We start from the raw sequence: 22,822 nt of genomic DNA, 5'->3' as shown, positions 1-22,822 counted from the left end.
CTGATTTCAATGTATACATAATCCTTCTCTATAGTAAATACAGATGCAAAATTCTCCTTTAAAATCTCATCTGTGTCCTCTGGCTCTATACACATTGCTACTTTGTTCGTAATGAGCCGCTATTTCCCTGCTTATTCTCCTGTTTCTAATATACTTACAAAATCCCTTTGGATTTGTTATCTGTCAGTGTTTTTTCACGTCCCCTCTTTAATTTCCTAATTTGTGATGTAACCCCTTTTGGACTTTCTGTACACCTCCTGGGCATCGGCTGTTGTGATATCTCAGCTTCTGAGATAAGCTTTTTCTTTATCCAATCCTGTATGTCCCTTGACATCCAGGGTTCTCTGAAGTTGTTGACCTCACCCTTCACCTTTGACATGCTCGCCCTTCACTCACTATTACCATTTCAAATGACTCACCACGACTGTGATGTGGATTTTCCTGAAAATAGCTACTCCCAGTCCCCTTTAGCCAGATCCTGTCATATTAAAATCGCCCTGCCTAAATTCAGAAGCTTTATTTCCAGTTCATCTTTGTCCTTTGCCATAATTACCTTAAATCTTGCTGTATTATTGTCACTATCATAAAAAGTGCTATCCCATCAAATGACATTCTACCACTTGCCCAGCTTTGTTCCCTAAAATTATGCCTAGCACCACCCCATAAGTATCTGCACTTTTATCTCTCCCTTACAGGAGGTCTATAGTTCACTCCCAACAAAATGATTGCCTTCCTTTTAAGTACTACCCATATGACCATTTAAGATATTGTTGCTTCTTACTGCAGTAATTGACTCTTTGACTAATATTGCAACACTTTTGCATCTCCTCCTATCTTGCCTAAAGATTCTTTTCCCCAGAACATTGAGCTGCCAATCCTGTCTCCCCACACAAACCATGTTTCCATGACAGCACGGATGCCATATCCCTATGTGTCAATCAGTACTTTTAACTCATCTGCCTTATTCACAAGATCCTTTGCATTAAAATAAATACCAATCTTACTACATTTCCTTGTGTCTTAGTTATATTTTCATTGACTTCATGATTGATTTGGTTCTTCAATACTTGTCTGTGCATCACCCCGTACTTCTGTATTCCTCCATTTGCATGCCATCCCCCTGCCAAATTGGCTTAAACCCCTACTAATGACACTAGCAAACCTCCCCGCAGGTGTAACCTGTCAAATTTGAACAGATCCCACCCTAAATAAAGGAGCAGTGATCCAGGAATCTTAACCCCTTCCTCTTGCACCAACTAAGGGTGGCACGGTGGCTCAGTGGTTAGCACTGCTGCCTCACAGCGCCAGGGACCTAGGTTCGATTCCAGCCTTGGGTGACTGTCTGTGTGGAGTTTGCACATTTCCTCCCACAGTCCAAAGATGTGCTGGTTAGGTGAACTGGCCATGCTAAATTGCCTGTAGTGTTTAGGGATATGTAGGTTAGGTGCATTAGTCAAGGGTAAATGTAGAATAATAGGGTATGGGAATGGGTCTGGGTGGGTTGCACTTCAGAGGGTCGGTGTGGACTTGTTGGGCCGAATGGTCTGTTTCCACACTGTAGGGATCCAATGATTCTACAAACTCTTTAGCTGCATATTCATCTAGTTCTAACTGCCTATGCCTATACTCACTAGCACATTGTGCCAGGAGTAATCCAGAGATTACAACCTCCTAGGTTCTGCTTTTTAATCTGCTACCTAGCTCCTCAAATTCTTGATACAGGACATCATTATTCTTTCTACCTATGTTGTTTGTCCCATTGTGAATCCCAATCTCTGACAGTGATGCCCCTTCAAGATGCCCTATAGCCCTGCAGTGACATCTTTGGTTGTTGCCCCAGGAAGGCAACACACCGTCCTGGAGTCATATATGCAGCCACAGAAATGCCCGACTGTATGCCTCACTATTGACTTTCCTATTGCCATTGTTCTCCCTTTTTCTGCTCTCCTGTTGAGCAGCTGGCCTTTGGCTGCACTCCCTAGAGGAACTGCCATTGTCATCATTTACCAGCACAGAAAACTGTTCTTGAGTGAGATACACTCTGGGGCTTTTCTGAGTACCAATCTGCCTGCCTGCAAACCAGCTTCTTAAAACCTCAACTATCACTTGCTGTAGCTAAGGTAGTCTTAGATCTCCACTTTAAAGAATTTACAAGTATTCATTCCCATAATTTACTTCCGTTTGATCACTCAAACCTGTGGGTTTTCTGTTGGCTCAGTGACTCTTGGGCCCAGTCTTTAGCTCAGCCATGTTGAGGCAAGGTCCTGTGGAGCCCCAGGACTATAGCTGGTTGTAAGCTGCGGCATCGGTGGTGGAGGAGCCCAGAGGCAGAACACCAGTGACCAATTACCGGCGACAGTGTCTGGGGGAGCATTAGATAGGGAACAGGGGTATGAGAACAAGCCCATGGCCCCAGCTGGCGGATATGATGGTTGTGGTGGCGGAGGCAGGCCCATCACCGAGGCGCCCGGAGCATTTTACAGAGATCCTGGCCGATGTCAAACAGCATCTGGAGGAGTAGCAGAGGAGGACCAAAGAGAAGAGAGAAATATGGACTCCACTGCTGTAAACTTGTGCACTATATTCAGTGTTTCAAGGTGGCACCAGAGCATGGTGACACTTTACGTTTAACACATGAAAAACACTATCACTGAAATTCTATATACGTGTGACAATAAACCTAATCCTTGTCAATGGAATGAACCTTAGTTGGATTGTTTCCAGTTCTGAGAATGACACTTTTTAACAGCTCCTCAATATCTCTATGCACCCTTCAATAGCAAAATAGTTTCTGGCTACTTTGGACTAACCTTGTGTGCTTTTGATGAAATTCCTCTAACAAACTTTCTCTAAACATTGGCGGATTAATGACTGTTAAACCCCACAAGATATAGTCTTGATATGCACAGTTTATTTCACATGTGTGAAATACTCAAGCAATGTCTAATGATCATACTCAAGACCATCTGTTCATCATATAATTGAGCACTGTTATGAAAATGTGTATACTGTTACCTTTAAGAAAGTTAAAGGCAGCAGAACAACCTGACAACACCAAGTGTTCTGAACAAGATACAATGTAACACGTGGTCCAGCAGCTAGGGTAATTGGTTACCTGGAGACGAAAACAAATTCAAATTTGGCCAATCAGTTTAAATTAAACCCCCAAAGAAACCAACCTCCAATCAAGTTTGAATTTAGTATATTGACAATATTAAAAGCCAAAGACACAATTTGATGCTTTGGGGGTGTAAGACCGGAAAAAAATTGAACAGCTGGGAGAGAACTACCAGAAGACCAACAGATGTAGGCTGCTCGTCAGAACTCTCTGAAAGGTACCTGTCTAGAGAAGGAGTTTGCACAAAGAAAAAAACATCAACACTGACCTGGAGAGCAAATCTACAGAGGAACATGTAAAAAGAAGATTCGTTTTGAAATTTGAATTTTTGTAAATCTTAATCAGGGGTTTTATCTATTGTAGAAGGGGAAGTAAAAGATAGGTTAGAGGAAGGAGTTGTAAATAGTTGTGAGTTAACTATTCTCTGCTTTACTTAAAGAAATAAAGTTGTTAATTTTTACTTTAAATATTTCTTGGCCTCTAGAATTTTCACAGATTACTGCATGGGATAAATCTTTTCTGTGTTGCTGGTTTAAATTAAGCAGGAGGGTTTATCACATATTGTAACAGCACTTTACCAAGCATTAGATCTTTGAGCTTCTTCACTAATTTCTCTGACATGCCTATTGTGTGTGCAAAGTAATTCACAGGTAATTCAGTGGCTATAAATTACTTATGATGTGGGCAAAGTCAAAAGTTAGACAACACCAGGTTAAAGTCCAACAGGTTTATTTGAAAGTCTTGCTCTTTCAGTTCATCTGACAAAAGGGCAATGCTCTGAAAGCTTGCATTTTCAAGTAAACCTGTTGGACTATAACCTGGTGTAATCTAACTTCTGACCTTAGAAATTCATTAGTCCTCACTGAAAATCTCTAAAGGACATTAACATTTGCACAATCTGCTGACTTATGATATTTAGTTTTGCATGAATGGCTAATTTTATCATTTGTCCTCTTTAATCAAAGATCACTTTGTGCTTTCATAGCACCTTCTCAATGTAAGACATACTCTTACTGATGTCTACTGTAATTAATTTGTCCTAATTGAACTGTAGGTCTTTAAGCTAAATTCTTCCCATCCGGGAAACTTTGTTGCCTCTTGCAAATTCTAATAGCAATTTGTAGGATATAACAGCATAGGAGTACTGCTTTAGGAATAACTCGTGAGTTTTACAACAGTTTTGTATAAGGAAATGTGACATAGGATTTCTCGTTCTCTCCTGAAATAACTGACATGGCTGCACAATGCTGAAAGTAAGTTGTGATTCTCTGATATTTATTTCTATTGTGGACAAAGGAATTACAGTATATTGTTGACATGATTACTCTCAACCTTTTTGCTGTTTTGTTTGCTTTCTGACTGAATAGAATTCTTGATCCTTCTGTTTGGTAACATTCAGTTTTTTTTTTCTAGATTGATGTTTTTGTAATCAGTCTGTTCAGAGATGTTATTATACACCTGTGGAACAGGTGGGTCTTAAACCTGAGCCTCATGGCTCAGAAGTAGGGACATTACCGCAGCGCTACAAAAGACTGCTTCTATATCTATCATGCGCATATTCTAGGATTCCCTGCCTTCATGCATTAGCTTTAAACTGACCATAGTGGGCGGCACGGTGGCACAGTGGTTCAATTCCCGCCTCAGGCGACTGACTGTGTGGAGTTTGCACATTCTCCCCGTGTCTGCGTGGGTTTCCCCCGGGTGCTCCGGTTTCCTCCCACAGTCCAAAGATGTGCAGGGCAGGTGAATTGGCCATGCGTTAGGTAAGGGGTAGATGTAGGGGTATGGGTGGTTGCGCTTCGGTGGGGCGGTGTGGACTTGTTGGGCCGAAGGGCCTGTTTCCACACTGTAAGTCATCTAATCTAATAACCTGGTGCCAGCTGCAATTTGGAGCTTTATCAGGATATGAAACATTAATTACTGCTTTCTCCACTTCTGCATATTGTGTGGAAATGAATGACTTTTCACAGAAAGTACGTGTTGACTAGAAATGGGACACTTAGATGGTTGGGGGCACTCTGAGAATGGTGATGTACATTTCTGACTTGGAGTTTGGCTGGCATGGTTTGGATCTCATGGAAATCTGGTGGACCTCCTCTGCCAGTTTAGAAAGATAATAATCTATGGGCATTTGCAACAATTTCTTTCTGACATTTCCATGGCTGTGGCTTCATTGCAGGCCTCTTTCCACAACACGTCACTGCCTTTACTCAGACACGTGGCCCGGATTTTATTGTCTTTTATGTCTTTAGTGTCTCCGAGGTCAGTTTCTAAGTTTGCAACATTCTCAGTGACCAGAGAGGTTCTTTAATTCCAAAATGAAATCGGTAACAGTCTCACTTGGCAACTGATTCCTTTCATAGAACATGACTCTCGGCAGAATCTCACCCTGAAACATGGTATGATAACAGAATTTCCGTAATTTCAGAAGAGTCCATAGTACTGGTGGTCTCAAGTGTAATAGTGCTGACATATCACCACAAAAGGATTTGGCTTCATCTTGCTGAGAAGAGGTTTTATTTTGTCCTCATCCCCTATTTCATTCACTTTCAGCTAAAAGTGTAACACATCAGTCATAATTGTACCACTTCCCATTGTCAGGGTTGAATTCACCCAGTTGTTCCCAAAGGTACTTCCAGTGCTATCTGTTCAGTTACGTTCTGTGCTAACTCACTGTGCACCTGAACACATCATGCACATTCAGCAACCTTTCAGCCTACTCAGACTTCCTCAAAATCACATTTAGAAGTTCTAAAAGGTGCACCACAATGTTCTTTGTCTCTTGGTTTCTCAGATGAAATGTAAAATTAATTCCATTCCATTCTCAAAGGTAGAAGACAGAGGGTGGTGATGGAGGGTTGTTTTTCAGACTGGAGGCCTGTGACCAGTGGAGTGCCACAAGGATCGGTTCTGGGCCCTCTACTTTTTGTCATTTACATAAATGATTTGGATGCGGGCATAAAAGGTACAGTTAGTAAGTTTGCAGATTACACTAAAATTGGAGGTGTAGTGGACAGTGAAGAGGGTTACCTCAGATTACAACAGGATCTGGACCAGATGGGCCAATGGACTGAGAAGTGGCAGATGGAGTTTAATTCAGATAAATGCGAGGTGCTGCATTTTGGGAAAGCAAATCAGAGCAGGACTTATACACTTAATGGTAAGGTCCTAGGGAGTGTTGCTGAACAAAGAGACCTTGGAGTGCAGGTTCATAGCTCCTTGAAAGTGGAGTCGCAGGTAGATAGGATAGTGAAGCAAGCATTTGGTATGCTTTCCTTTATTGGTCAAAGTATTGAGTACAGGAGTTGGGAGGTCATGTTGCAGCTGTACAGGACATTGGTTAGGCCACTGTTGGAATATTGCGTGCAATTCTGGTTTCCTTCCTATCGCAAAGATGTTGTGAAATTTGAAAGGGTTCAGAAAAGGTTTACAAGGATGTTGCCAGGGTTGGAGGATTTGAGCTATAGAGAGAGGCTGAACATGGCTGTTTTCCCTGGAGCGTTGGAGGCTGGGGGGGTGACCTTATAGAGGTTTACAAAATTATGAGGGGCATGGATAGGATAAATAGACAAAGTCTTTTCCCTGGGGTCGGGGAGTCCAGAACTAGAGGGCATAGGTTTCGAGTGAGAGGGGAAAGATATAAAAGACACCTAAGGGGCAACTTTTTCACACAGAGGGTGGTATGTGTTTGGAATGAGCTGCCAGAGGAAGTGGTGGAGACTGGTACAATTGCAACATTTAAGAGGCAGTTGGATGGGTATATGAATAGGAAGGGTTTGGAGGGATATGGATCGGGTGCTGGCAGGTGGGACTAGATTGGGTTGGGATATCTGATCGGCCTGGACGGGTTGGACCGTAGGGTCTGTTTCGATGCTGTACATCTCTATGACTCTATGACTCATTGCTATCTTTCTGTTGGATACAGAGGAACCTCGATTATCTGGCATTTGATTAACCAAATTTCGGATTATTGAAACAACATTGCAAGGTCCCGATACTTGGATAACTATGTTATCTGGCATTCAATTATCTGGTATTCAATTAACCGAACAAAACTTGTGTCCTTTGGATAATTAAGGTGTCTCAGTATTGCATTAACTATGATTAACTTCTCTTTCTTAGGCAGTCCTATGGGATTGAGGATAACAAGTCTCCACTGATATGATGAATCCTGAAAGGACTGATATGTCCAATGTACAACTGCAAACTCTGCCTCATGCAATAAAGGTGGTGCTTTGAAGAGTTGGGTATTTTGGTGGTTTGTGTGCTCCCTCTGTCACTTCTGCACACGTTTCTCAATCTGTTTGGTGCCACCTGATGTGAGCCTTCTCTGTTTATGTTGATAATAAGCCAGGGTTTCTCTTCAGTTACTGGATTAGTGGTGCTGGAAGAGCACAGCAGTTCAGGCAGCATCCAACGAGCAGCGAATGTTAGGGTTTATTATGAGGTCATTGCTAAAGTCTTTCCGCTGTCTTCTTGGGAGACTCCTGCCGCGTCTGAGTTCTGAGTAGAGTGGTTGCCTTGTCATTCTAGTGTCAAGACTAGCAACAATGTGGAAGAGCCGGTGTTGGACTGAGGTGGGCAAAGTTAAAAATCACACAACACCAGGTTATAGTCCAACAGGTTTATTTGGAAGTACAAGTTTTCAGAGCGCTGCTCTGTCATTAGGTCATCATCCCACTATTGGAGTCGGATCAAAGAAGACAGAATTTTTAGCAAAAGGTCATAATGTCATAGAGCTGATGCAATATATTGAACAAACCTAGATTGCCGTTAAGTCATTCATCTTTTAGAATGGTTGGCAGGTTTCGATTAATTAATATGTAAATCTCAGAACTTCTTTCAAGTGATAGTCCTGAGATTAGATCCCTACAGTATGGAAACAGGACATTTGGCTCAACAAATCCATTCCCACCCTCTGAAGAGTAACCCACCCAGACCCAGTCCTCTATCCTATATTTACCCTTGACTAATGCATCTAACACTATAGGTAATTTAGCATGGCCAATTCACCTGACCTGCTCATCTTTAGACTGTGGGAGGAAACCGGAGCACCCGGAGGAAACCCACGCAGACACGGGGAGAATGTGCAAACTCCACACAGACAGTCGCCTGAGGCGGGAATTGGACCGGGTCGCTGTGAGGCAGCAGTGCTAACCACTGAGCCACCCACACATTTAAGAATAGCAATGACATGCTCTCCCCCAGAAGAGCTGATTTTGAGTGATTAGCGCTTCGATGCTGTGTGAATTGGCTTGTGAGAGGACGCTGCCTTTTGTTACGACTGGATTTGGAGGATTGTGCGAAGGTACCACCGCTGCTACTTACTGCGGGGTCTCTCAAGTTGTGTAGAGCAGAGCGGCTCACTGCTGTCCATCAAACCTCGAACATGTCTTGGATTTGAGATTCTGGCCCTCAATCTTTTCCTGAGTCAGCTGAACTGTTCGGTTGGCTCATTGGAAGTGACAATGAATGTCAGCATCGGCACATGCCTTTGTTGAGAGGAGGCTCCCAAGATTTGGAAATGGCCCAATGTTTTTCAGGATCTCGTTGCTGACTCAGTGAGACAGACTAACGTAATCTGAGTTGCAGTCAAATTTGAACACACTTAACGTTTCACTTTTTTTTACATAACGGAAGTTTAAATTTGGGCAGTTGTGACGCAGTGATTTTATAATCACATATTATTTCTTTATGCAGCTTGGTGCTGGGTCTGATCAGTTCAGATCTGGACAATAACAAAAAAAAAGCGATGCTGGGAATACTCAGCACCTCTGGCATCAGAGCAGAGAGAAATAAAAGCCAGAGTTAACGTTTCGGCTTTCATCAGCATGACGGCGTTTGTTAAATCAGGGCAAAAAGTGTCCTTAAATATATATGTTTGAAAGTGCAAAGAAAAAGCTGTTATTCTCGGAATGGGTGTTTTTACACTCCAGTAAATGTAACCTCAAAAACAGCATGGTGACGTCTGGTGTATCCAACGGCTGGAAGGATGGTCCCTTTATTCCAATTGGTGCTGCTATTATTCATTTTTAAATGACAGGCTGCAAGAGGCCAATGAGTGAGATCTGGGGGAAGGGGGTTGGTGTTGCCTCAGTGGAGTTAGCGGCATGTGAGTGAGGGAGGCTGAGTGCGGGTTCTTCGCCTGCAGCATGGACACGGAATGCGGTGACTGCTGCGGGGCTGGAGCCAGTGGGCAGTCCGGCCTGGACACCTGAACATGGACTAAAACCGACACCGGTCTGCAGGAGGGGAGGGCCGGGTGCAGCTAGCAGGCTGAAAGCGAGTCAGAGGGAGAGGGAGAGGGAGAGGGAGAGGGAGAGGGAGGGGGGGGGGAGGAAGAGAAGCCAAAAGGTGGAAACGATGGCCAAGCTACCTGGAAGTCGAGCAGTCGCGCTGAGCGTGTTGTGCAGCAATGCTGGAAGAGCCACATTGTATCCAGCGCGAATGTATCCAGCGCGGGCTTTCCAGCTGGACCCCGCGAGCGGCCGCTGCAGCCTGACCAGATGCACGTCCACCTCTTCCTTATCCGGATACTCCGAACTGGCCAGGGAAAGATCGAAAACGGTCACCTCCTTCTACAACCAGTCTGCCATTGATGCGGCAGCTGAAAAGGTCAAAATCCTATTTCTTTTATTTGTGTTTTTTTTATCCTCTTTTCGACCTTCCTCTGCCCACCCCACTTCATCATATATTGAGAATAACAATCCACACACAGAGCAAAACAATACAATTCCTAAAGCCTGCGCTGATTTCAAACTTAAATTTGAACGGGGGAGCAATTGTTTAGGTTGGTGTGAAGACCTGTATGTGTTGGGGGTGATCCACAAATAGTCATTTTGTTCCAGGAACTGAATTCGAAGTTGCTGCTTGACCTTCTGATGAATACTGTTCTGACTGAAAGACTATCTCCCCTCCCCCACCCTGTTTACCACATAACGTCTTGATATATTCAGAATATTGTCCAAATGTAGTTGTCAAGAAGCCCGGAACCAACCTAATCCGTGTTTTCCTGCATGAAATTAACTCATCTCAGCCTTACGTTTAGAGACAAAAGGTTTTTTTTTAACTTTACATTTTAACTAATTGCTCGGAAGAGCTGGCGCCCCTCCTTCCTGGAGGGTTTGCGAATGCTGTTTACTTCCAAGTCCAGCCACAGGATTTGTATTTTAGATTCGCTTTGTTTGTAAAATCTGCCTGACGGGGGAAACCTTTTTACCCCTAGATACCCCACCAGTACGTGGGCAAGAGTCTTTTTTTTGAAAAAGACATCTTGTTTTCTAAAGTAATACAAGAACCAATCTTCGAAAGTGTTTACTGATATTCCGCAGCCAATTATGGTAGATGTGGAACTGGTCCACTGGCAATTTTCCCAGTTATCCTTACCTGCCTTTTTCTTTTGTTGGTGTTTTTTTTTGTGCACCTTACATGTACACTGATCAAAATCCTCAGGCAGTATTCTCTGCATCTGGCCACTAGGAGTGGGGTTGGTGTGAGAACAACTAGAGAACTTCCAGGCTGTTTTCTCCCCTCTTGTCTGAACATAAGATTTTTTTGTTTAGAAGAACCGATAAAAGCCCCATTAATTTTTTAAAAATATATAAAATAGCTGACTATTATGTTTTGGATCATGGGCACAATGAAGAACTGGACACCATTTGAAAAAAATTATTTGCTTGCATATAAGCTTCGCAAACAGGATCATTACCTCCTGTTGCTTGTGCAGTCTTAATTTCTCAGAATAGTTTTGTTATCTTTTAGTGTTGGCCAAGAGAAATCAGCCTCCATTTCCGTCGCTTTCAATTATTTTAGTGTAGAAAGCTTCAGTAAACTATCACAATATATATAGTCACATGAGTATTTAAGAAACATCTACCAGTGCTCAGCAACCAAAGAAGGAAAACATTCACACAGACTTCTCTTTTATCTTTTGATCTTACAAAACAAAAAAACAAAAGAATCTAGTCAGACAGATTGCAAACTCTGCATGTTGGATCACGTACTGTATCCAGTTCTCGTCACCCAGTTATAAGAAAGATATTATCAAGCTGAAGAGGGTTTGGAAGAAGTTTACCAGGATGTTGCCATGTATGGAAGGTTTGAGTGCATGAGGTTGAGAGGTGACCTGGTTGAAATTCATAAAATAATGAGAGTTGATTGTAGTTGTCTTTTCCCTAAGATGGGGAATTTTCTTTTTAGGGGGCACATTTTCAAGGTGAGAGGAGAGAGATTTAAAAGAGACATGAGGCTAATTTTTTTACAGCGGTTCACGTGTGGAATTAATGTCCTGAGGAATTGGTGGATACAGGTCCAATTATAATGTTTAAAAGACATTTGGATAGATACATGAATAGGAAAGATTTGGAGGGATATCGGCCAGGAGCATGCAGATGGGGTTAATTTAGTTTGTGATTATGTTCCGCATAATCTGGTTGGACCGAAGGGTCTGATACTGTGCTGTATGACTCTATATGCCCAGTGATGGTATCTATACTTATGCTAATTAACCTCATCTAGATATTGACTACATGTAGCTAATGTATTGAACAGTGCTACTATAACACTTTAACCTTCACTGTCAAAAGTCCAATATAATATATTACCAGATTGAATGCACTTTGTACTACTGGAGAAGCTGGAATTAGAGTTGAGAAGTTGAATACTTGAAATAATCTTGCAGGACCAATATATTTTAGCAAGTGGTGCCATCACTGATTTCTTGCCTCTAGTAGTGACGTCACATAAGCTAACAGGTCAGAATAGATGTGCCCTGTCCAATGTACTGACAAACAGGCTTTTGACGTTAGATAGATTTTTATGTATTATGGAGACCACAGTTTTTAAACAAAGTACCTTAAAATCAGTATGGATGATCCATGTTGCAATAATGCATCACATTAAATCCAGAATTCACTTCCTGCACATTTAGGATGCTGAAGTGACTCAATACTGTCTAGGGTGAGGTTCTCTCATTGCCAGTTCTCCACATGCAATATGGTACAGAGCTGGGGTCATCAATAGAACTAATCTGAGCTGGCTTCTCTGCCAGCTGGTAACCAGGGTGTGCTTCCACAAGGAAGTGCTTCCCAAACTGTTTTCCAATGTGACCCTTTTTGCACCCTTTCAAAAATCAATATGCCCCAGAGGCTAACAAAATCAAACCAGCAAGAAGCAGCACTGCAACATTCAAGTTATATATTTATTGAAGCTTGCATATTGTAGATCAACATAAAATAAACCATACATATAAATGAGAATCCATGCTTTAAAGAACCTGTAAAAATGTTATTTCATGTACTTGTGTTAGTTCTAGCCAGGTTCTTCATAGCCCCAGTGAAGCCCATCTTGTCCTGCTTCCCTGTCCAGTATGGTTGTGCATGTCCCCTGCTTCTCTTGTCTCCCGTAAAGATACAGACATTTATCCATGTTTCATATTGCTCTATTTTAAAGATGCTGTTGTCACCCCTGTCATCGATTTAAAAAGCTACGTAGCTGCAGCCAGCTTGGTGAAAGAATTTGTGGCCCATGCCTGATGTTTGTGAAGGCTCCAAACGTATCTGCTCTGTGTTCATTGTTCCCCCTCCACTCCATCTTCGAGAGAGACAAGCTGGGCAAACTAGAAAAGGGCTGTCTGTTGCCCAGTCCTTGGTGCCTTTACAGGACACAGTTGTGGAGGTGGTGGAAGTTGCGATCCCATTGGCTGTTATGAATGTTAATTGCCATATGGAGGAGTAACTTTCTGTCACCAGTGACTGTCATGATCTGTTGAAATATCCATACTTGCCTTCACCCAGTGTTCACATACTTGTACCTTTTTTTAGAATCGTACAGATGTACAGTACGGAAACAGACTCTTCCATCTAACTCATCCATGCTTACCAGATATCCTAACCTAATCTAGTCCCAATTGCCAGCATTTGACCCATATCCCTCTAAACCCTTCTTATTCATATTCATTGGGACTTAATGACTAGCAGTCACAGGTGAGAATTCTGGATATTAACTTCATCCCTTTTGGAGCCCAGGGAGACTAACATTTAAATCCCAATTGTGTTTCTGAAGCATCTGTGCAGATAGTAAGCTCCCTCACCAAATGGGTCTTTAATTACTGAACACCTAGGTCTGATCCAAAGTGCAGCTGGATGCAGCAAGCACAGGGAGCCCAGGATTGGGTGATCATTGGCAGGCAGTAGGTCTTTCTCTTCACCTCTGAGATGCACTCAGTGTCAGCACTGATTGTGCTGGCAAGATCATGGTGGCTCATGATTTGTGACAGAGGAAGCACAAGTGGCACTTAGGATGACACATTCATGCAGAGTGCAACCCACTCTGGATTAGTATTGTGTCCATGTAGCACTGAACTGGACCAAGTTACCAAACTGGTGGCTGCAGGGGGTTGTGAGCACACTGTGTAATGATAGTGACTAAGCATAGTAAGTAATCAATCTGGAATTTTATCTTTTTAAAAATACCAAAGAACTGTGAATTCAGGAAATCAGAAACAAGAACAGGGACTGCTGAAAAAACTCAGCAGGTCTGGCAATAAATGAAGAGAGGAAGCAAAGTTGATATTTTGAGTCCAGTGACCCGAACTCTTCTAGAGAAGGGTCAACGGATCGAAACATTAACTCTGCTTTCTCTCCACTGATTGCTGCCAGAGCTGCTGAGTTTTTCCAGCAGTCTGTTTCAGATTTTTCATGCTTTTCTTCCTAAAAGATTTTTGTTTTAAAATTACTGCTGATTTTTAATTTTAATGTTTTGTTTCCAGTTAGAATCATACCAGACTCAAAATGTTAACTCCTTTTCTCTGTCTGCACTTGCTGCCAGACCCTGCTGAAATTCTGCAGCATTCTGAGTTTGTTTCAGATTTCTGGAATCTGTAGTATTTTGCTTTTAATCAGTAGCAAGAAGTGGACAACTGAAGAACTGAATGTTTAATTGTTGTGGATGGTTGTTGACTGACTAGTTTGAACTAAGTAAGCTTTTAATGAACAAAAAGAATATCTATTACAGCAAAACGTTATGTGCACAGAGTTGGGATAGTCCACTCAACTGAGTGACTTGGCAAGGTGACTCAGTGGTTAGCACTGCTGCCTCACAGCACCAGGGTCTCAGGTTCGATTCCAGCCTCTGGCGACAGTCTGTGTGGAGTTTGCACATTCTCCCCGTGTCTGTGTGGGTTTCCCCGGGTGCTCTGGCCTCCCACAATCCAAAGATGTACAGGTCAGGTGAATTGGCCATGCTAAATTGTCCATGGTGTTAGGTGCATTAGTCAGAGGGAAATGGGTCTGGGTGGGTTACTCATCGGAGGGTTAATGTGGACTTGTTGGGCTGAAGGGCCTGTTTCCACACTGTAGGGAATCTAATCTAAACTCCCACTCTCGCCACATTCCAGTTGACACAGAGGGGCAGTGCTAATTAATTATCACCAAGGGGCATGTGCATAACTATATAAATATTCACGAGATCTCCAGTGTTCTTTTTCAGCAAGATAACTGAACACCGAACACCCTTTGCCTGCAGTTCCTGCGCTGTGTCTAGGATGCTTCTTGGATAACTGCAGTTAGAAAATGACTTCAGCTCTTTGAGTTTGAAGAGCAGCTGTGATGACTGTCAGGCCTATAGGAAACTAAGTGTCCCGAATCTCACATCAGGAAATGGCCACCCGCAGCTATAGAAATTCAGGAGGACAGTAAGTTGGTGGTCATCGTGCAGATTGGGAAGAGACGTGCAGTGAAGGAATCCTCCCAGAGTGTGACATCGCCTCTAATTTGTTCACGGAGCTAATGTAGTGAGGGCACTTTGGGGCCTGCAGTCTAGAGCAGGGTTGTGATATTGTGGGGTTATTGTAGCAGGGGCACAAATGCATAGGAATGCAGTGGTCATAGGGTTTTAATCAAAGAATAGTTGCTTCTGCTACAACTTCACCGGTGTCAGGATAGGGAGTGGAAATTTCAGAGGCTTCGCCATTAACTTGGAATCATAAAATCCCTATGGTGTGGAAACAGGCCCTTCGGCCCAACAAGTCTACATTGACCCTTCGAAAAGTAACCCACCCAGACTCATTCCTCTACCCTATCACTCTACATTAACCCCTGACTAATGCATCCCACCTACACATCCCTGAACACTATGGGCAATTTAGCTTGGTCAGTTCACCTAACTGGCACATCTTTGGATTGTGGGAGGAAACCGGATCCCCAGAGGAAACCCACACAGACACCGGGAGAACGTTCAAACTCCACAGACAGTCGCCTTAGTCTGGAGTTGAACCTGGCTCCCTGTGAGGCAGCAGTGTTAACCACTGAGCCACTGTGCCACCCTAATCCTCCTTGGCTATGAAAGTAGTATTAGGTGACTGAAGAAATTTATTAATATCTTTGACAAGAAAATGAGAAAAACAATGCTCACAGTTGAAGTACAGTCATCCAAACCTAGGTGCTGGGGAAACCTTTGAAGACATTGGATACTTCATTGCTTAACTGTCTTCCAGCTTTAACTCTGGCTGACCTGGGCTTTCCAGATCTCAGGAATACCTCTCTTGTCCCATTGTGCCCAGATTGACTCCCGGCTTACTTCTGGTCTGTAGTTTCACCTGGCATGCTCCGCACCTGATGGAGCCAAGCTTGTGATTCAGGCTTCATTTCAGAGGGGGATCCTGCTGAGAGAAGAGTGAGCCCCATACTTAATGTTTGGGTTAGCTGGCCAGAATCCAACCCCTACCCACCCATGCACAAACCCTTTCCAGTCCAATAACCTGGGATATAATTAGTAAGCATTTTAAAAAGTCACAGAATCCCTAAAGTCCAGAAAATAGGCCATTCAACCCATTGAGTCCGCATGGACCCTCCGAAGAGCATCCCACCCAGACCCCACATGTACCATGACCAATCTACCTGACCTGCACATCTTTGGACTGTGGAAGGAAACCGGAGCACCCAGAGGAAACCCACGCAGACACAGGGAGAATGTGCAAATTCCACACAGACAGTCACCCAAGGATAAAATCGAATCAGAGTCCCTGGTGCTGTGAGACAGCAGTGCTAACCACTGTGCCACTGGACTCAATAAATCAAATATGCATCAATTTTTACAAAGCTAATTATGTTAGTTAGATTTAAGCAACCATCTTTTACAGAGTCGGATGTTGAGTGCAGTGCAGTTCAGTTGTGTATGTGGATCTTCGAAAAGTATTTGTCAAGGTATTGCGTAATGGACTTGTTGGCGAAAGTTAAGGTATAGCATTGAATTGTGTAGATCACTGACCAAGGGAATATCTTGTCTTAGATTAGATTACTTACAGTGTGGAAACAGGCCCTTTGGCCCAACAAGTCCACACCGACCCGCCGAAGCACAACCCACCCAGATCCATTCCCTTACATTTACCCCTTCACCTAACACTGTGGGCAATTTGGCATGGCCAATTCACCTGAACTGCACATTTTTGGATTGTGGGAGGAAAGCGGAGCACCTGGAGGGAACCCACGCAGACACGGGGAGAATGTGCAAACTCCACACAGACAGTTGCCTGAGGTGGGAATTGAACTCTAGTCTCTGGTGCTGTGAGGCAGCAGTGCTAACCAATGTGCCACTGTGCCACCCACATTAGAACAGGAGAATTTTTCTAAAGCCAGGTGTACTAAATGTATTCTGGGAAATTGCAGGGAAAACATGTAAAACAAAAAAAGAAAGTGAGCTTTAGAGAAAATAAATCTGATTTGAATAGTTAGCCAGAGCAGTTTGGTGTATGTCTGGTTGTGTGGGTTCTTTTAATTCAATAGATGTTGGTGGAAAGCCAACTAACCAAGACTTTCTGAACTTACATCGGTATAGCACCCTCCGTGATCTCTGCATAGCCAAAGGTGCCTCTTAATCTGTGAAGTGTTTATGAATTGCATACACTGCTACCATGTAGGGAAATGAGCCAGGCACCTTTTCTTCTTCATATACAGGATGTGGATGTCTTTGCCCATTTCTAATTGCCCCAGAGAGCAGTAAAGAGTCAACCACGTTGTCATTCTAACTGGAACTCCATTGATTTGGACCCCATCTACCATCCTCCGAGAAAAAGAACCACAAATGATGTCACCAACCTTAAGAAACCAAGCCACATAAATAGAAAGTGAGACATAACACCAGTGCTTCACTGGAGGCTAACTGATGATGTTAGCTAGTATGGTGACAAAACATCTGAAAACAAACCTTCCAGCTCAGCGAGCAAACTTACAACCTGACCCAGAGAAGGTCTTGAGTTACCATCGTATTTAAAAAAACACAGCAGCACTCCCTTAGTACTGGACTGACACATTAACCTAGATTATGTGGTTGTTCAGTAAAGTGAGACTTAAATCCATAACATCTGAACTAAGAGGGCTACTACTGAGTGACACCTGATGGCTGGGGAATTTAATCAGACTTGTGATTAAAAAGAATGGAAAATAAGATTATTGTTTGCATGTTTGTTGGAACAGAAAGCAATGGTTACATCTTCTATTGTGTTTCAGGCATCCGTACGTCTGACACCAACCACTATGTTGTATTCAGGAAAAACCCCAGATGGAAGTCATAACCTGGTAAGTTGCTTTGACTTCCAAGTCCGATTAGGTAGGGATGACCCAGGGTAAAAGTGGGCGAAGTTGGTCCTAACAGCATCAGCCTACATTTCTTTAGCACCTTCCAAAAGCCAGTACTTCCAAAGCACATTCACAGATGTAATATCATAATTAACATCTATATTTGATTATGCATCAGCATAGAGGCACACAAAGTGGTCCTTGACCAACTCCCAAGCTGTATTTTTGTGCAAGTCTTTAAGGAGAGATATCCACTGTAACTTTCTTGGTGGAAAATTGCAAATGTATAATGAATAATTCATTCTAGAACATTGCTATATTGCGCTTCATGCTAGAAAATGCAGTTTACCTCACCATTACAGTGACTCTATTCAGGTGAACTCAATGTGTGGGTGTATATTTATTGATCATGAGTGACCTCACTCCCTCCCCACCAAACTTTACTAACTGGACTGTATTCAGCCTGAAATGAGGTTGCAGTTATGTGGGTTTCTAAGAGTGTTCTTTTTATTCACCAAAATGTAGGAGCATCAGGAAAAGACCATTTGAACAACTGCTACTGTTCAGTGCTAGTCATTGTCAACCTCCTCATCTGCATTCTCGATCCCTCTTTGGTTTCAACACGGTCGGCTTTGTGTACCTCCATGTATTTTTCTGTATTTCTAAATTCAAAATAATAACAATTCCAACACCAGCTCCCACATGCCTCCCATCAGGTACCTCCTGCTATTCTAAAATTAATCTCCAATTGGCTCTCCACCTTTCAGGCAGTTTCTTAACCAGTTCCAAAGTTCACCTTTCGCCCTCCATGTTTTAAGCATAAATAAAACTCTTTTTATATACTACTTTCAGAAGATATTCACATAGTCAGTATTTTCTCAACCCGTGTGTGACTTCTCAAAGAAATGGAAGTGGTTAGACTGGCTAATCCTTTCCTTTTCGGAGTCCATGTTTTTGTGCTACATTGAACAGACTGCTTTACGTATTGAGCAGTAGCTGGGGAGTCTCTGGTGAAGTGAGCTTTACCACAAAGCAGCTGAACGTTCATGTGCATTTGATTTGGAGCTCTTTTTTTTTTTGTTTCCTTTTACCAAGTTAAGCTCAAGGCTGCGTTTCCAAGGACAGAAATAATGCATCATAAGGTCTTAAAAAAAGAAATTTTTGAGAAGATTTGGATACTTCCATTGAACGTGGTTAAGAAAGGACTTGCCAGTTATCTGAGATTTGTTCAAGCGTGTCTTGGAACGCAATTAAAGGCTTATCTTGTGCAGGCAACCCCCATATTGATATTTTTTTCTGTGAGAGTGGCGTGCGTTTTGTGTAGTCAAGTGTGGGTCAAACTAGTGATGGTTTTAAGGGAGTCATTTCTTCTTTTTGGCCAGCGGAGTGCCAAGTACCTCTACAATGAGCTACCTGTCCGCATCGCCCATCGGATTAAGGGATTTCGGAGTCTTCCCTTCATCATTGGCTGCAATCCCACAATCCTACAGGTGGTAAGTGCACCCAACTAACACACGAGCCTGCTTTATTCTTGCTGCTAAACTGAGAAGCCAATGTTTAAGTTACTGAAAAGAAATGTATCTGCACTGATTTTCTGGTCACTCGTGTGTTGCTACGGTTTTCAACATAATGGAAATCTAGTGTTAACAATTTATGCAGCTAGTACTCTGAACCTTTACTTCAAGTTTATCTTAATTAGTTTGTATTAATTCACGGGATGGTGATGTTGCTGGTCAGGCCAGCACTAATTGCCCAAAGGCATTTAAGATTCAAGCAGAATTTTGTGGACTGGAGCCACATGTTGATCAGACCAGGTAAGGATGACAGATTTCCTTCACTAAAGGTCGTTGGCAAATCAGACATAGTTTTTACAACAATTGGCTGTGGTAACTTGGTACCTGTTTTAAGATGCAAAGAGTATTTACTATTCAGGAGCATTTTTGAAGAATTATGCAGTTAAACATAATCAAAATGGACTTTTCTATGGTCAGGTCAGCATGTGTTTCTAGCAAGTCTGTTATCTCCATGTTGTGGTTGAAAATTGAACTGTACTGTGATCTTCAGTTAAACTCTGTAAAACTTTGCCTCGAAGAAATCACAAAACTATGCAGGAGAGAGGAACAAAGTGCACAAATTCAAGAAAGAATCATTTGAGCTTGACAAACAATTAATCTTTTATATCATATTGTAGTATTGTGGTTACATTTAGTCCAACCAGTCCACACCAGTATTGATGTTGAACAGGAACCTGAACCCACTACTACCATTGGGATCTTCATTTCCAATCTCCTTCATGGTTGTCAAGACTCCCTTAAATATGTCAGTGCTGTCCTTGTGGTAATGGTTCCACATTGTCACCATTCTCTGGATGAAGAAGTTTTTTTTCTAAGTTGCCGATGGAATTCCTAGGTGACAATTGTATATTGACAGCCTCTAGCTGGAACTAGAGGCGTCGAGAGATGTCTTCACAAGTAGAAACACTTGTTCTGCCTGTCAAAACCTTTCATAATTTTAAACCCCTCTGTTATGCCAACATTTCCTGATAGGTAAACTTTTGCTTTTGGCATTACAGTACTTTTTTTTTTGTTTGAATCCTTGCCAAATTCACTTCATGGCCTTACTCAAAGGCAAGTCAGGTGATGAGCTGTTTTGAAACATTTGGAGCACTTTACAATGTAGTGCTGAGTGTATTAATGAAAGGAGAAGTTGAATTTTATCTGGCATGTTCCGATTTCCTTCCCTAAAGGGAAGGCAGTGAACCAGTGAATTTGAGAGAACCTGACAGCTTTGTGTTCTTTTTTTACCAATGACCACTTTCAGTTTCTGCTCTTGTTTTAAACTGCGTTCTAATTTTCAGGCAGCGCTTGGTGAGATTTTAACTTGCGTCCTCTGGATCATGTACAGCTTTTCATGTAGACCTGTAGCTAACCCTATTGTAAGAAACACTTTGTCTTTAATCATGTAGCTATGTGGAAAAAGTTGGCTGCAGCAGGTTGGGAGCCACATTACAAAGATGGAATGGTAGGTCAGCAGTGACTAGCATTTAAAGAATATATAATGTGCAACAAATATACATTCCTTTAATGCGTAAAGTCCCCACAGGAAAAGAAATTGTCTACCTGTGGCTAGCATGTGGAGTTAAAGATTAGTGTTAGATCAAAGGAATAGACTTAGAATGTTGCTTTAAAAAATAAGTAGTAGAACAGAGGATTGGAAGAATTTTAGTTTTCAAGGAAGGAGAATAAAAGTGGACAAGCTAGAGCCATGAAAGTAAATTGTAAACTTTCCTGTAGGTAGGTAAACAGAAATTACATGTGGATCCATTAAAGCAGAGAGAAGTGAAATTATCTCTGGATAGAAGGAAACGGGAAAGGGATCAAACAAATTTTTGTCTTTTGTGAAGATAGGCGCAATCCAATTCTGAAAATGCCACTTAAAGAATCCCTGTTCGGAAATCATATTAGAGACTTCAAAAGAGGAAAAATCCCCTGCAGCTGACGACCTGCATCTTTGCTGCTTACAATCCATAATCATAAGCTGAAGCTGCTTCATTATTCCATCTTGGATCACCATCCCTGCCTGACTGTCCATTACAGCCTCCTACTAACATTAAAGCTCGACTTAACCTGCAGTGGGATGGCTGCCTGTTGAACAAAACATTCGGTAACCTTCATCCTCCGTGATCCTTGGAGCTATCTACAGATCAAACACTCTTAGCTGATCGTTCTCAAGCTGTCGACACTCTGTTGCCGTTATAGCATGTGGCCTTGCCAATCAAACCAAATTCGTTCAAGTGGTAATTTATTTTAATATCTTAAATTGTTTTAATTAGTTTTGGTTTTAATTAATTCATTAGTTAAAAGATAGTAGTTTAGAAAGGTAATAGCAAGTTACAGCTGCTTCGGTTAGAGAAAAGACACGCTGGTTGATGATAACTGACCTGCTGTCTTGTCGCATAACTCATTATTTCTTCCTCATCACTATTTGAAGCTTCCTTTCCTGACACCCATCCTGCTCTGTCTCTCATTCAGCTACCCGTCCTTGTTTATTCCTGGGTTGCTCCTGTCAGTTGCTGTAAATGTGGTTAATAGGAAGCCTCTGTGCAGTGTGTGCAAGTTGGGGTTTATTTCACCCCCACCCCCCCCCCCCACCCCCCCTCAATACAATTACATTAAGTGCTATTCCCCCACATTGTGGCTTCAGAGCCTGAGCAGAGCACGGTGACCCAGGACTCATTGAGATGGCAGGTAAAGAGGAAGCCTCGATAAAGAAGATATACATTGTTTTCACAACCCATTTGTTTGTTGAGATCTTACTGACATGGTTATATCTCCTGGTAACTGAATAGCCATTTTTAACCAGTGCAAAAAAAAAGGTGACTTGATCCATTGTTTTTTTTTTTGCTACTTGCCTGTTTTGATTTGGCAACGTTTTTAAAACAAAAAAATTGATCAATCCGATGACTGTTCTGCTGCTGGCCTGTTCTTCAGTGGTGCTTAACACTAAATCAATGTGATTGGATCAAGCTTAGGTGATTGCCAGAAATAAAACTTCATTGTCAGTCTCTATTTTCTTATGTCTCTGAGCTGCAACAACAGGAATTGTGGCACTTTGAGGTGTGCCTTGCCACAGTCACACAGTGATGCTTTTGAAAGGTGGATCATGATGTGGGGAGAGGGTGAGTTCATGTTGACTCTGATTTTTGAATTGTGTTTATTCATTTGGTAATATGTTCCTTTTTATTCCAGCATGAGCTGTACATCCGAGCCTTTCAGGTGTTGTCTGATTTCCCACCAGTGAGTATATTTTTAGCTATTTACCCAACCCTCCCTTTCCTTCTTTCCAACTCCCTTTTTGTTTTGATTTTCGGAAAATAAGATTTTGCAGGTATCGTGCAAATCCAGCAATCCCCTCCTTTTATTACTCCCTTAGATTACAGACAGCAAGACAGAGTCTCAGTACTGCAAGATGATTCGTCAGCTCTTAGATGACCATAAAGATGTTGTGACGATGCTGGCTGAAGGTTTCAGAGAATGCCGTAAATACGTGCAGGTAGATGAACATCATTGTTTTGAGTCTGTGATATGTAGACATATTAATGAAGTTTAATTAACCGCTGTATTGTCTCTAT

General features: G+C 42.3%; 1 protein-coding gene across 1 annotated transcript in view; it reads left to right on the top strand.

Moving 5' to 3' along the window:
• Positions 1-9,205: 9,205 nt before the first annotated feature.
• Positions 9,206-22,822, top strand: part of bckdk (branched chain ketoacid dehydrogenase kinase) — a 58,802-nt gene continuing 45,185 nt past the window's right edge. Inside the window, exons 1-5 of the mRNA XM_072589396.1 lie at positions 9,206-9,733; positions 17,623-17,691; positions 19,074-19,184; positions 22,440-22,487; positions 22,624-22,743. Of these exons, the coding sequence (XP_072445497.1) occupies positions 9,482-9,733; positions 17,623-17,691; positions 19,074-19,184; positions 22,440-22,487; positions 22,624-22,743 (600 nt within the window). The 5' untranslated portion in view covers positions 9,206-9,481. The remainder of the gene's footprint in view (positions 9,734-17,622; positions 17,692-19,073; positions 19,185-22,439; positions 22,488-22,623; positions 22,744-22,822) is intronic.

Source organism: Chiloscyllium punctatum, chromosome 19, assembly GCF_047496795.1.
Source record: "Chiloscyllium punctatum isolate Juve2018m chromosome 19, sChiPun1.3, whole genome shotgun sequence".
Taxonomy (NCBI): domain Eukaryota; kingdom Metazoa; phylum Chordata; class Chondrichthyes; order Orectolobiformes; family Hemiscylliidae; genus Chiloscyllium; species Chiloscyllium punctatum.
The sequence above is the reverse complement of the archived record's forward strand: the minus strand, read 5'-3'. Positions and strand labels throughout refer to the sequence as shown.